General features: G+C 36.6%; 1 protein-coding gene across 6 annotated transcripts in view; it reads right to left on the reverse strand.

Moving 5' to 3' along the window:
- The window catches only part of KDM6A (lysine demethylase 6A), a 176115-nt gene that overhangs the window by 90187 nt on the left and 71868 nt on the right, over nucleotides 1-14060 (reverse strand). For all 6 annotated transcript variants that reach the window (XM_037037817.1, XM_037037820.1, XM_037037818.1 and 3 more), the window contains exon 5: nucleotides 1309-1367. In XM_037037817.1, coding sequence (XP_036893712.1) covers nucleotides 1309-1367 — 59 coding nt within the window. The remainder of the gene's footprint in view (nucleotides 1-1308; nucleotides 1368-14060) is intronic.

Genomic DNA, 14060 nt, shown 5'->3' on the forward strand with positions numbered 1-14060 from the left:
TTATGAAGAATACAGGGACTGACAAATTGGTAAATTTCAAATGAAAACTGTCTACATAGGGCTTTATAGTTTACAAAATGTACTTTATCTTTTTTTTTAAAAGATTTTATTTATTTATTTATCTTTAGAGGGGAAGGAGAGGGAGAGAAACATCAATGTATGGTTGCTTCTCGTGAGTCCCCTGCTGGGAACTGGCCTGCAACCCAGGCATGTGCCCTGACTGGGAATCGAACCGTGATCCTCTGGTTCGCAGGCCCGCACTCAATCCACTGAGCTACACCAGCCAGGGCTACTTTATCTTATTTAATCATTAAAACTCCATAAAGTAGAAAAGGAAAAGTGATCACCATGTAGTTTTTTAAAAACCACACACATACACACAATCAGGAAACAGACTTAGGGAGTTTATTTAACTCAAGATCAAACTAAGTGGCAGTGCGGAGAGCAGAATACCAATCCTCCAACTCAAATTCTATTTTCTTTACATTGGAGAATGGAAACATTCCGGTAAACAGAAAAACAATGGGACCAAAGGCCATAATAACAGGGCTGTACACTTTACAGTTTATGAAATCTTGTATATTTCTATTACATATAGTTTCTGACCTTGAAGGTAGTACCATTATGTCTGTATTATAAAAGAGAGAATTGAGAATCTGTAATCTGCTGCCCGGTTACTGGGAAACTGGTAAATACTACCACGTGTGTCTGCATGTGCAGGTGTGTGTTGGGGACAGAAAGGGGAGGGAGCAGTCGATGTTGTCTAGAAGTCTGAAAAGGCAAAAATACTGGTCATCATAGATCATTTATTCACACACCTTGAGATCTGAGAGTATAGTCATTCCCTAATTCAATTGACCTGGGAACCACTGGTCCATAACAAGTAACTGAGAAATTCTAAAAGCTTTCTATAGTTTAAGCTTTCTTTAATCAGAATCTTATGCCAGGTTCTTTTAGGAACACACAACTGATATTATATGTGAATCATTATCTCTGAAAAAACAATCTAATCATTTCAAGAGATTATTAAAAAATATAGGCACAGAGACATTAAAAATTTTGTATTTATTACATACACACAAATACAGGGTAGGGCAAAAGTAGGTTTACACTTGTGAGTACATAAAACACAAAATTTATTCTTGGATTATTATTTATCATTGTATTAGTTTCCATCTGAACAACTGGAAATCTACTTTTGCCCCACCCTGTATATCAAACAAGAACACACACACACACACACACACACACACACACATACTTCATTTCCTGTAAACAACTGAAGTTATTAGTTTTATGTTAACTTACCACTGAAATGCATTGTAATGGAAGTAGACCAAACCAAGACCATATAAAAAGGCAGCATTCTGTAAAGGAAGGGGAAAAGACACTTTTAGGAAAAGCATGTATGTTTAATGCATATGACATTATTAATATAATATCCAACATATTTTTATCATTGTAAAACTGTCCTGCATTACAATATATTTGAGGAATATTTTTAAAGCACCAAAATAACATGCCCTGACTGGTGTGGTGCAGTTGGTTGAGCATCATCCCACAAAGCAAAAGGCCAGTTGATGCCTGGTCAGAGCACATGCCTAGGCTGCAGGTTTGGTCCCAGGTCTGGTGCATACTAGAGGCAACCAATCAATGCTTCTCTCTCAAATTGGTGTTTCTCTCCCTTTATCCCTCCTGCTCCCTTCTCTAAAAAGAAATAAAATCGTAAATTAGAAAAAAAATACCAAAATAACACTGATGAGTTAGCAGATGGCACAGAATCCAACCAACTTGGAGATACTACCTAGTTTCTTTTTAATTGAACCAGCCCTGAAACAGAAAATTTGTCAGCAAATTTACAAAAAAAACCCCTATTATTCAGGAATAAGAAAATGTTTGGACTATGCTATCCTATTATCTCTCACTTTCATCTGTATTTTTATTCTGGTACCTTTAGTTTCTTGAACTGAATTTAATTTTATGTTCAGTAATGCCAGGAAGATAAGTTAAAATTCAAAGTATATGTACAATAGCCCGTGGTGCAGCTCTGTGGATTGAGCACTGGCCTGCTAACCAAAGGGTTGCCTTTAGATTCCCAGTCAGGGCATATGCTCAGGTTGCAGGCCAGGTCCCCAGTAGGGGGCATGCAAAAGGCAACCACACATTGATGTTTCTCTCCCTCTTTCTCCTTCCCTTCCCCCTCTATAAAAATAAATAAAATCTTCTTAAAAATTAAAAAATAAAAACAAAGAACACATTAAAAAAACAAAGTATATATACAATATAAACTTAGAACAAATTTCAATATAAAAAAAAAATCACATGCTGCCCTGGCTGGTGTAGCTCAATGGATTGAGCACGGGCCTGCGAACCACACGATCACGGTTTGATTCCCAGTCAGGGCACATGCCTGGGTTGCAGGCCAGTTCCCGGCAGGGGACACACCAGAAGCAACCATACATTGATACTTCTCTCCTTCTCTCCTTTCCTTCCCCTCTAAAGATAAATAATAAAAATAAAATCTTTTTAAAAATCACATGCTAAAACAATACCTAGCCATTTACATTTTGGGTTTTAAACATTAGTGATCCCTTTTTTTCAGTACGTAACAGTGAGACACTTACCCAGACTCATTTTGACCTCTGGCCTCCAAACAAGAACTAGCTGCCCATTCCTTTTTCAAAAAAGGCTAATGTTTGAGTACCTACCTTGTATTTTATCAATAAAAAAGCCTATCTGTTTTAGTAAATTTTCCCTATTAAAAAAAGAAAATAAAACAAATGGGGGCCTCAAAAGTTAGAAAATTTTAGTTTAGGTAATAGCTAATAAGCTTAGTAATCAATGAATGAAAAAGCTATTATTCTAGCAACTTAAGGTATAACCCACCCTGACTCCAGTAGACTATAAGCAGTTACATCTTTATGCCTCATGAGGACTGCAAGCAATTCATGATGGAATCTGAGCCATTGTGCTCCAGAGTGAGACATGCCTACCACCCAGGACACAGATGAAAGGCTTCTGCAGCTTTTACCAGATTAACTTTTCCCCTGAATTCCAAACTCCTTACCTGTAAAAGGGGTCGGTTTAAAATAGAATTTAAGATGGTCTGTTAGGGTAGAGAACCCGCTGTCCTCAGATCACAGGCAATCTTGTATAAAGTACCCATAAAGATTCAATCTCTGCCTCTGCTTATTGGGTCTAGTAGTGACGGGTCACACGCAGAAAGGCCAGATTTTCAGGTTTCAAAGCCTTCACAATCTTTGTGAACAAATTTCTCCAAAGTTATATTCTAAAACTCGAGAATTTTAAACTCTTACTAAAATGTTTTTTTGCATACTGTCTTGCGTTGCATTTCTCCAGAAGCACATGCTGGGACAAAAGGTTTAGTACAAGTACTTTACTTGGGAAGTTACCATAGGGAAACACCAGTAAAAAAAAGTGGAGAACTGAGGTAGGGAATGGAAGGAAACTAAAAAAGGGTGCAGTATGGCAGGTTATAGAGCTGTGGGCAATTAGGATTTGATCCTACTGGGAATCTCTAGTAAACTGTGGAACATTCCTCAGAGTCATCTTGTCCAAGGTATGAGGGATCAAGAGTACTTATCTCAAAACTGTGGTGAGTCACTGCTTGCAGAAAAACAATCAATGATGTCTAAACCCCAAAGTGTAAACAGCTGGGTGAACTTTTGGTATGCAACAATTTTTTTAAATTAAAATTTGTTCTGGAATTATATTGTGCATTTCCATTGAATTCTAAGTACCTTTCTGGAAACACCGAAAAATGTTCTTTAACTACAGTTTAAAATGTACTAAACATGAAATTTTAATTTCATTAAATCCTCATTACCCCCACCTTTCCAAATGAGAAAATTACATGCTACAAGAGTGTTCATAAATTCTGGGATTTACAAAGGTCTCAGACAACATCTATTTCAAAAGTTAGTATTTTAAAAAATTTTAAATTCAGTTGGAAATGATTTTATTCGGGATCATTCATTCATTCCCCCATCCCCTGAAATTATTTGAGCATTTATTTAGTATGTTTCAGTGGCAATACTCAAAGAATGAACAGGCCAGACTGATTAAAATGTACCTCCCTTGCTCTCAAGAAGCATGCAAGCTACTGTGTGTGGGGGGGGGGAGGGGGGGTGGGGGGTGAAGACAACAGGGATATTCAGAATGCAGGAGTAGTTAACTCAAGTAAGGAAGTATTCCACCCAGAAAGTCTAATTTGAAAGACAATTGTCTTCTTAGATGAAAGAGAGGGAGGGAAACTGGAGCGTGTGAATAACAGATAACATCTTTCACCAAATTTAGGTAACTGACCCAAAAGGTGGTTTGGGGTATAGTGGAAATGAGTTTATTGAGGGGTATTTCTGTTTTCAGGACACACCCTGCATTCTCCCAACTTCCTTACTTTGCTGTAGTTCATCTTTCCCCCCCAGGATATCTTATCTGCATCCCTGCCACTGTATAAATTCTATCAATTATTCAAGATCCAGTCAGTTTAAATGCCATCTTTCCCATGAAGCTCTGCTGCTTCAACTACCTCAAATCAGAGGTAATGTCTCCAAACTCTAAGTTTGGCCTTCGCACAACGTCTATCATATGACATTATTGCATAATAGCAAGAATTTGACTTTATGCAAAATATTAACTTTTCTTTTAAAAGGTTCTAACAACCCTTTGAGGTGGTAGAAGGCCTCATAGAATGAAGAAACAAGGATCAGAAAGATAAAGCAACTTGCTCAAAGAGACAGGTATAAGTAAGGAACAGAGAAATTGCATCTAGGTCTGCCCCCTAGAGTTTACTCTTAGCTACTATGTTTTTGTCGTTTGACAAAATAACATCAGACAAAAATGCCAAAGGCAGGAGTGCTAAGCATCTGTGTATCACCTAGCACAGTGCCTTCCACATAGCAGATGCCTAAAAGTTCAGTGAAGTGAACCACCCAGTCTCTAAGCTCGGTTATTAAAACTCATTTCCCTAGATGACACAGAACTAGTAAGAGGCATGGTCCCGCCTAACCTGAAGCTTAGAAATTTTGACAAGGAGTTTAAGGGGAAACTGACAGCTATTTTAAAACATAGTACAGCACCCAGGAAATGACTTGGGTTTTTTTCCCTTTGTTTCTTGCTTGTCCCTGCGCGCCAGAGATAACGATTGCTAGAGATAACATTTGTGCGCTAGAGACAACATTGTGTCTCTGTGTGCTGGAGATAACATTTCACTTCTGTAAGCTGCTCCTTGCTTTCCCACCAAAAGTAACGGTCTAAGTGACAGACCACCCCTCACCCTATATAAGCAATTGCTCCCAGCTGACCGGGGGCCCAGAATTTGGAGACTGCCTCCTCTGGGTCCACTCCAGTAAATAAAGGTTCCACTTGGCTTCCTCCAGTATTTGGCCTGAGTTCTTCCTGTAATATTAACAGTTAACAATCTAATTGAAACTGTTATTGAGCACCTATTATGAGTCATAGTGTTATCAGCACTTGGGAAGACAGCAGGAAACAAAACAGGCAAAATTCTCATGTCAATGAATTTACAATCTAATGACAAAAGATTATGAAATTAAGTGCATAATAATGTATATACCCAGCTACAACCATTTAAGAGTTAATAAAGTATAATAAGGACTAGGAAAAGAGTTATTACTTGGGTACTGTACCTCAAGGATGGCTAAGAAGACAAAAACAAGATATCTAAGCCAGGGATTCTAAATCTCTGAAAATGGTTGACCTGAGGGTGTGAATGGCTACATGCCCTGAAAGAGAAGTATTCCCTCCCAATGTTACAGCCTCACCAAAAATGCTAATAGCATCCCCACTAAGAAACATGGGTCTATGCAAAAAGGCTGACTAGACCAAAGGTAATAATACAGAAATGAATTTAAATGTGATGTAGTCTTCCTTCAACTTACTGTGAGGAGTTAAGGGAGTAACTTTCTGGGAAATGTACTGTTTATAAAACATAGTTCTGCTTCAGTCCAAATCCTTTGAGGTAATAGTATCTACATTAAAAGTCAGCAAACTATGGTACACACATAAGCCAAATCCAGCCAGCCAGCCAGCCACTTGTTTTTGTAAATAAAGTTTTATTGGAACAGAGCTACACTCACTTATTTACTTATTGTCTATAACTACTTCCAGCTCCAACAGCAGAGTTGAATAGTTGCAACAGAGATTAACTGGCTTATTACAAAGCCTAAAATATTTACTTTGTGTCCTTAACAAAAGAAGTTTGCCAGCCCTCACCAGTGTAGCTCAGTTGGACACTGTTCTGCTAAGCAAAAGGTTGCTCGGGTTTGTTCCCTAGTTGGGGTGTATAAGAGAGGCAACCAATGTTTCTCTCCCTCTTTCTCCTTTTTCCCCAACTCCTTCCCTTCCCTTCTCTCTAAAAATAAAATAAATAAAATCTTTTTTTTTTTTTTAAAAAGTTTGCCAAGCTCTGACCTATACTGTATGACAGTACCCATTAAAACCCCAAATTAAGAAATTATAATGATGAATTTATTATCATTTTATATTGCAGTCCCCTATATTGTGTTTACAGTAAAATTATTGTCAAGGATGTGGTTCATCAAGTTAGCAGTTCACCAAACCAGAGTTCATAGTAGTGATTTCACTGATCCCCTATATAGTTGATTAATTCCTGAATGGCCTATGTTCTGAAACCAGAACTCCAGGCTACACAACCCCAGACATGAGAAGGGAGCACTCTGCAGTCCTTCGCAGTTAACACACTAAAAGTCTTATTCTATCCTGTTGTTCCTCAACTTCTCTCAGTATCACCAAACTATTTCCAAATTGAAGAAAAGGGCATCGAGAGTTCTGCTTCTATATTTATGAACATACTTATGTGAAAGTGGATTGTAAAACAAGAGCTATGAGCTAAATCAGGAATGTCAATCTCATTTTCACCGGGGACCACATCAACCTTGAGGTTGCCTTCGAAGGGCTGAAATAATTTTAGGACTGTATAAATTATTCCTTAATTGTTGAGGAGTTGAAATTACATTCGGCCCTTTGAAGGCAGCTGGGAGGCTGATGTGAACCCCCCCAACCCCGTAAAAATGAGTTTGACACCCCTAAGCTAAATTATACAAAACAGTGACCTGCAGAATAACACAGATGAAATAAAAAGTTAACAACCTCATTCTGACCCTCCCCCTGACAAATTTTCTTAAATCTGTCTATGAAATCCCATGGAAAGCACTGTAGATTGACCAACCCCCTTTTTTCCTGGTTACTATCAGTGAGAAAAAGTTGGCAATGTGACAAAGTTCTAGCCAGTGAGACAAGCAAATTTTTCTATCACAGGGTCTCTAGGAAAACTTTAACTTTGTTTGCCTAAATGGTTCCTTTCCTCTCTCTTCTGTCTCCTTCTTCTAGTATGCAATGGTCACCAGAGCAATGAAAGGATTAGTAGTCCAAAGTTGTATGAAAATTACTTTAAACTGAACCAGCAGCCACAGAAAAAAAGTGTCTAAACTTAAGCAGAGCGTCCTGAAAATAAAGCTGGCAATGACTCCCCCTTCATGGGAGTTTACAAGGATTGTAAAAATACTGACCCGTAGCAATAGAAAGTATGAATTCAGCTACTCATCATCATCAAAAAGTACAACAGAACCTTCCTTTCCTTGTCAATGAAGTCCTATTCCCCTGCTACCCTCATCCCCACCCCATTTTGTTACATTCAACAGAACCTTCCATACTTTCTCAATGAAGCCCCCTAACACCCTGCCCTGTATTGTTAGGTTTAGAGCTAAAACTTTCTCTCTGGCTAAGGAGGAAATTACTAATTACTAAGCAACTCCAGCATGCACATGTAAATAAACTCTCTTTTCTCATGTTAATCTCTACATTGTCAGTTAATTTGCAAGACCCCAATCACTAAACCCAAGTTGCAAGGGGAAAAAAGTTATTTACTACCCAAAGTGACAAGCAGTAGCCCTGTGTAAAAACTACACTGGACAGAGAATGGAGTGAGCAATGAACATATGATTTTAAAGGAAAACATGCTTCAAAGACAGTAAGCACTACAGTGGCAGTGCGTTTAAGATCAGCCATTGCCCCCGACTCCATCCCTGGCCACAGCTATTTTATGTTTCCCAAGGCTTGAATTTTTTGAGGAATGTTTAGACCTAGTACTCTACTACAGCATGCAGCAGTAAGCAGCAACAGTAAGACAGCAGCTGTTTCCCAAACAAAGGGAAAGTAAGATTCATGAAAGCGAGTAACAGTAATATTCAGCCCTGGCTGGTGTAGCTCAGTGGATTGAGCATGGGCCTGCGAACCAGAGGATCACAGTTCGATTTCCTGTCAGGGCACACGCCTGGGTTGCAGGCCAGTTTCCAGTGGGGGACACACGAGAGGCACCCATATATTGATATTTCTCTCCCTCTCTCCTTCCCTTCTCCAAAGATAAATAAATAAAAAATTTTAAAAAAATTTATTCAAGCTAAAAACATCAGATAATATCAAAGCCAAAGATGGTCACTTAGGGTAACTAACTGGATTGTAAGTGATGAGATTATCAAGATACTGTTATAATGTTTGCCAATTGGGGGTAGAATAGCAACTTGATTATAGTATCACCTGGCATCCCATACTTCAGTACTCACCTTTGAAGACAATCATATTTTTATACAGGGATATCATTGAAAAATACAATCAAGCCAAACTATTAAAAATATATCAAATTTCTCAATCTTATTCTTCTCTGATACTAATTCCACATAGCTGATGACAGACGGGGGGTGGGGGGCGCGCATAGATATGCTGTTCACCCTCTAGGGGACCGAAGTGAGAGGTGTGTGAATAAAAGCATTCCAAAGTTGCAGGAATGAATTTCCAAATGCCTTTTGGTTACCTCTACCTGTTGCATATACTATAAATAGCTGAACTCCTCTGTACAGGTAAGTCTGATGCTCTAAATGGTACTGAAGAGTTTAGATAGTGGTAACAATCTCACCAGTCAACTCAAAAAGTAGTTCTCCTTTCTTCCCTCACTTCCTCCCCACCAATAAACCATTCATTCTATTCACAAAGATTGTTTTATTCTTTAAAAGCCTTTAAATCTATCCCATTTCTATTCCTACTGCCTTTCTCTAGGTAATTTAGAACCTCAACTTTGTCTGCCTGACCTGTTTCCGATAGTTCCACAATTCATCTCCTATATTCTAGCCTCCCCTTACACTTCCCCCATTTCAGTCTACCTTCCACACCACTGCCAATGAGCTTTCAAACACTCAAAACATGACACTTTTCTACTTTAAACTCCTCTGAAGAGTCAAGATAGTCTTCATTTTTTGACTGTGCCTCATATTTCCAAATCTCAGGGCCATCACTTCAATCAGGGCAAATACATGCACATCTATGAATAAAATATGCTCTTATACATTTCTGTGATTTTTAAACCTGTTTTCTTCCTCTGCTGAAAAAGTGTGATCATCACTCCTAAACTCACTTTTCCTATCCATCCTTTAGCACATCTCTCACCTTTTCCTTCTGAAAGTAGTATCTTACACATTCCCAAGCCCAATGACAGTGAGGCTTCTGACAAATGTTTCCAAATGAATATCCCCATGCCCATCACATATATGCCGCTTACCTCCACCACTAGGATATATGTGTATAAATGGTACAGAGAGAACCCAAGTGGTCTTTTGATCCATATAGCAAACTACTGCATTGGCCAAAAAGGCCCATTACATTTTTTCCTTAAGATGGCTCTAGTAGTTATCTTTACTCAAAATGATTTTGTTACATTGTATTGTGACAGCTGTCACAGCAGCATGCATTTAAAAACACTTATCAAAGTTAGTGACTTTTTGTGTAGCCATTTTAATATAGAAAATCCTTGATGTTTTTGGCATATTATACTTTATCATTTCAAGAAAGGTAAAAATGCAACTGAAACACAAAAAAAGATTTGTGCAGTATATGAAGAAGGTGCTGTGACCAATCGAACATGTCAAAAGTGGCTTGTGAAGTTTTGTAGTAATACTGACATTTTGGCCAAATAATTGATAATTCAATTCATCAGGTAAAAATAAAATCATAATGTGTATGTGCCTAATAAGAGCTTCAAAATATATTAAAGGGGGAAAAAAGTAAAATTAAAAAACAATTCCACAATCAACTACTAACCACAATCACCTACCAACGAATACAAATCTGCTTGTTTTTTTGTGCTGAACCAATAAGTCTCAATATGTTGCAAAAGAATAAACTAGTGCAGAGTATGTTCTACAAAGGAGAATTAAAAATAATTAATCATAAGATATTTAAACAAACACAAATATTTTGATCAAATTATACGAAGCCAAATATACATCTACTGTGGATTAAAAGAAAGCACACGTGAAGTAGAAAACATTTTCAAATGTATGATAATAAAAATACAGAATATAAAAATTTGTGATATACCTAAAGCAATACTAAGAGAAATATGTATCTTTAAATACTTATGTTAGGGAAAAAAAGACAGAAAATCAATGACCCAAGCCTCCACTTTAAGATATTAGAAGAAGAAAAAAAAGTAAACAGAATAATAAATACAATCAGGAATCAATGAAATAAATCTATAAAATATAAAACAGGAAAACAATACTGAAGAAAAAAATCCATGAAGAAAAAAACTGATTCCTTGCAAAGAACAATGAAGTTAATAAACTTCTCAGCCAGGCCGATCAAGAAAAAAGAGAACAAATTACTATTATCAAGAATGAAAGAGAATACACTTCACTTCAGATTCCACGGTTATTAAAAGGAAAATAAGTTATAAGAGGAAAACAGAAGATCTGACAACTATATGAAATAGACTAATTCCTTGAAAGACAAAACTAACCCAAGTAACAGAAAACCTGAATCACTGTATTACATGTTCTGTCCAGAAAATATCCAGCCATGTAATATGAAAGAAATATTTACTGAACAAGATACAAGAAACATTGCACATAGGACAATGACACCTTAGTCTCCTTCAAAGTAAGCACCTTGGGATCTCACACAGTTCTCCCAATCACCATAACCTGCCCAGTCGTATTTTCCTGAGTTTTACTGAAGGTCTGAAATCTCTTCCCTTTCAAAGGCGATTTTAGTTTTGGGAAAAGCCAGATGTCACAGGATGTGAAATTTGGGCTCTGGGGGGCTGAGTCACCTGGGTGATTTGATGTTTCACCAAAAACCTCTGCAGGAGAAGATACACAAGCGGGCATGCTGTCATGATGAAGTTGCCAATCACCAGTAGCCCATAGCTACAGCCTTCCAAATCATCTAGTTTCCAGAGTAATGTTCAAGCTTAATGCAAAATCTGATGCAGATTCATTGCTCTACTCACTCAGTCATTTTGAATGTGATGGCCACACAGTATACACATGCTCACTCAATGGCATCTACTACCCCCAGTGACTACTACAGTGACACTGTCATTGTTCACACATGCACATTCCAGTCCGCTCTCCTTGGATGCCAGGTTACATTGATGTTCTGCAAACCACTCTTGTTATATTAACAATGGCCTGACTTTTCTTGGACAGACCTTGTATACTGAAGAAACTAAATTTGTAGTTAATAAGCTCTCTCTCCACTAAGAAAACTTTAGGCCAGAGATAAATGACTTTACTGATAAATTCTACATAATATTTAAGTAAGAAATAACACCAACCCTACACATACACACCAGATAAGAAACAATTCCCAACTCATTTGATGAGTCCAAAATTATCCTGACATAAAAATCAAAGTCACATGAAGAAAATTAGAGTAACATCACTTAGAAACAAAAATGTTAAAAATCCTTAACAAAATATTACTCTATTGAAGCCAACAACATAATGCATGTGACTAAATTAGGCTTATCCAAAAAATATCTGAAAAATCAAGCAATATAATTAATGACAAACCCATTAAAAAAGAAAATTCCAACTGGATCTCCATAGATGAATAATAACAATTTGACAAATTCAAAACATGTTCATTATAAATGATGAATGGGAAAAAAACCTCCAAGTAAAACTACTAACAGAAGAGAACTTCTTCAGTCTAAACCTACATAAACCTTACAGCTAACATGATATTCAATGGTGAAAATGGAATGTTTTCCCCCAAGGATAAGTAACAACACAAAGATGTTCCCTTCTACTGAGCACTGTACAAAAGATCTTTGATAATCAAGGCAACAAAACTATTAAATAGTATCTACAGATTAGAAAAGAAAATTTTTTAAATTTTTCATCATGCAGACAGTATGATGAAATAAATAGAAAACTCTAAGAAATCTAAAGCAAAGCAACTAGAACTAGTAATTTACCTAAACAGCAGACTGCTTAAGTATATAATAATGTATTGTGCTCCTATATAATAGCAACAATTGAAAATGAAATTTTACAATGCCTCCAAAGTATAACACAATCCAAAAAAGTTAAATAATAGAAATAAACTTTAAAATGCGCAATAAAACTATAAAACATTGCTGAGGGAAATTAAAGATGACCTAAATCAATGCTGAGACATACTATGCTCATGGACTAGCAAATGCATTATTATTGAAGACAGAAACGCTCCCCAAACTGGTTTATGCATACAATGTGGTACTAATCAAAATCCTAGGAAGAGAAATGCTTCTAACCTTTTATATGGGAAGGCAAGAAAAACCAAAACAAGTTTGAAAAAGAGCAAAGAGAACTTACAATGCTTGATTTCAAGACCATAGTAACAAAACAGTGTGATATTGGCTTCAAAATAGACATAGATAACTGAAACGTAATAGAGGATCTAGAAATACACAAAATGAAATGGCCAATTGATTTCTGTCAAAGAGAAAATGGTAATTCAATTTTAAAAGGATAGTCTTTCCAAAAATGGTACTGGAACTAATAGATATCAATTTGACTGAGGAGAGCTGTAGGGAGCCCACACATTGATCCTTATCTCACATCGTGAACAACCTGACAACTTCAAGCGTACCATAAACCAAAACATAATAAATGTGACCGTAGAACTTCTAGTAACAAAAGCTGAGGAAATCTTTATAATCTTGGAGTAGGCAAAGATTTCTTAACAGAACACAAAAATTACAAGCTATAAAAAAAGTGATTAAATGAACTTCATCAAAATTATAAACATTTGCTCTTCAAAAGCCACAAAGAAAAGAAAAAAAGGCAAGCCACACACTGAGAAAGTATTTCCAAAACATAAACCTGATAAAGGGCTTTTATCCAGAGTTTGCAAAGAGCTTATACAATGCAATTAGTAAGATAATAAAAAGTTTTAAGTGAGCAAATGATGTGAACAGGTAATTAAGAAAAGAACGTATACAAAAGACCAAAAGCAGATATAAGATGCTCAACATCACTATCATCAGGGAAATGCAGATAAAACCAAAATGAAAAACTATCAATTACTAGAATGTCTAATTTAAAAAATGACAATACCAAATACTAGTAGAGAAGCAGAACAAATGGGAACCTCATATACCTCCTACATTGCTAACTGAAATCTAAAATGGTACGGCTACTTTGGAAAACAATTTGGCATTAATCCTACAACTGCAATGTGGCCCAACATTTCCAAATCCTACTTATATACACCAAGAGAAATTAAAACCTACGCTCTAACAAAGACAAATAATGTTCATAGTATCTCATACATATTTCACCCAAATTTGGACACAACCCTATTATCAACTGATAAAAAAAATTAATTGTGGCATAACTATTCTATGAAACACTAACAACAAAAGGAACACAATATTAATATACACAGCATAGGAGAACCTCAAAAACAGCATGCTAAATGAAATATCCAAAGCAAAAGAATAAATGGTATTTGGATCCAGTTTGGTGATTTTCTAGAAAAGACAAAATTAGAGTGATAAAAAGCCTGAGACCAGGGGTCAAAAGTGGGAATCAACTGTAAAGGGGCACAAGGGAACACTTTGAGTTATGGAAAGGTTCTTTATCTTGTGGTAATGATTTCTACAACCCCATATAAATTGCCTAAATGCTGCAAATTTCGTACACTTAAAATAATGTAAATTATACCTCAAAAATTCC

The sequence above is a fragment of the Sturnira hondurensis genome, unplaced genomic scaffold, assembly GCF_014824575.4.
Source record: "Sturnira hondurensis isolate 20B ecotype Veracruz unplaced genomic scaffold, ASM1482457v3 Scaffold0023495, whole genome shotgun sequence".
NCBI classification, from domain to species: domain Eukaryota; kingdom Metazoa; phylum Chordata; class Mammalia; order Chiroptera; family Phyllostomidae; genus Sturnira; species Sturnira hondurensis.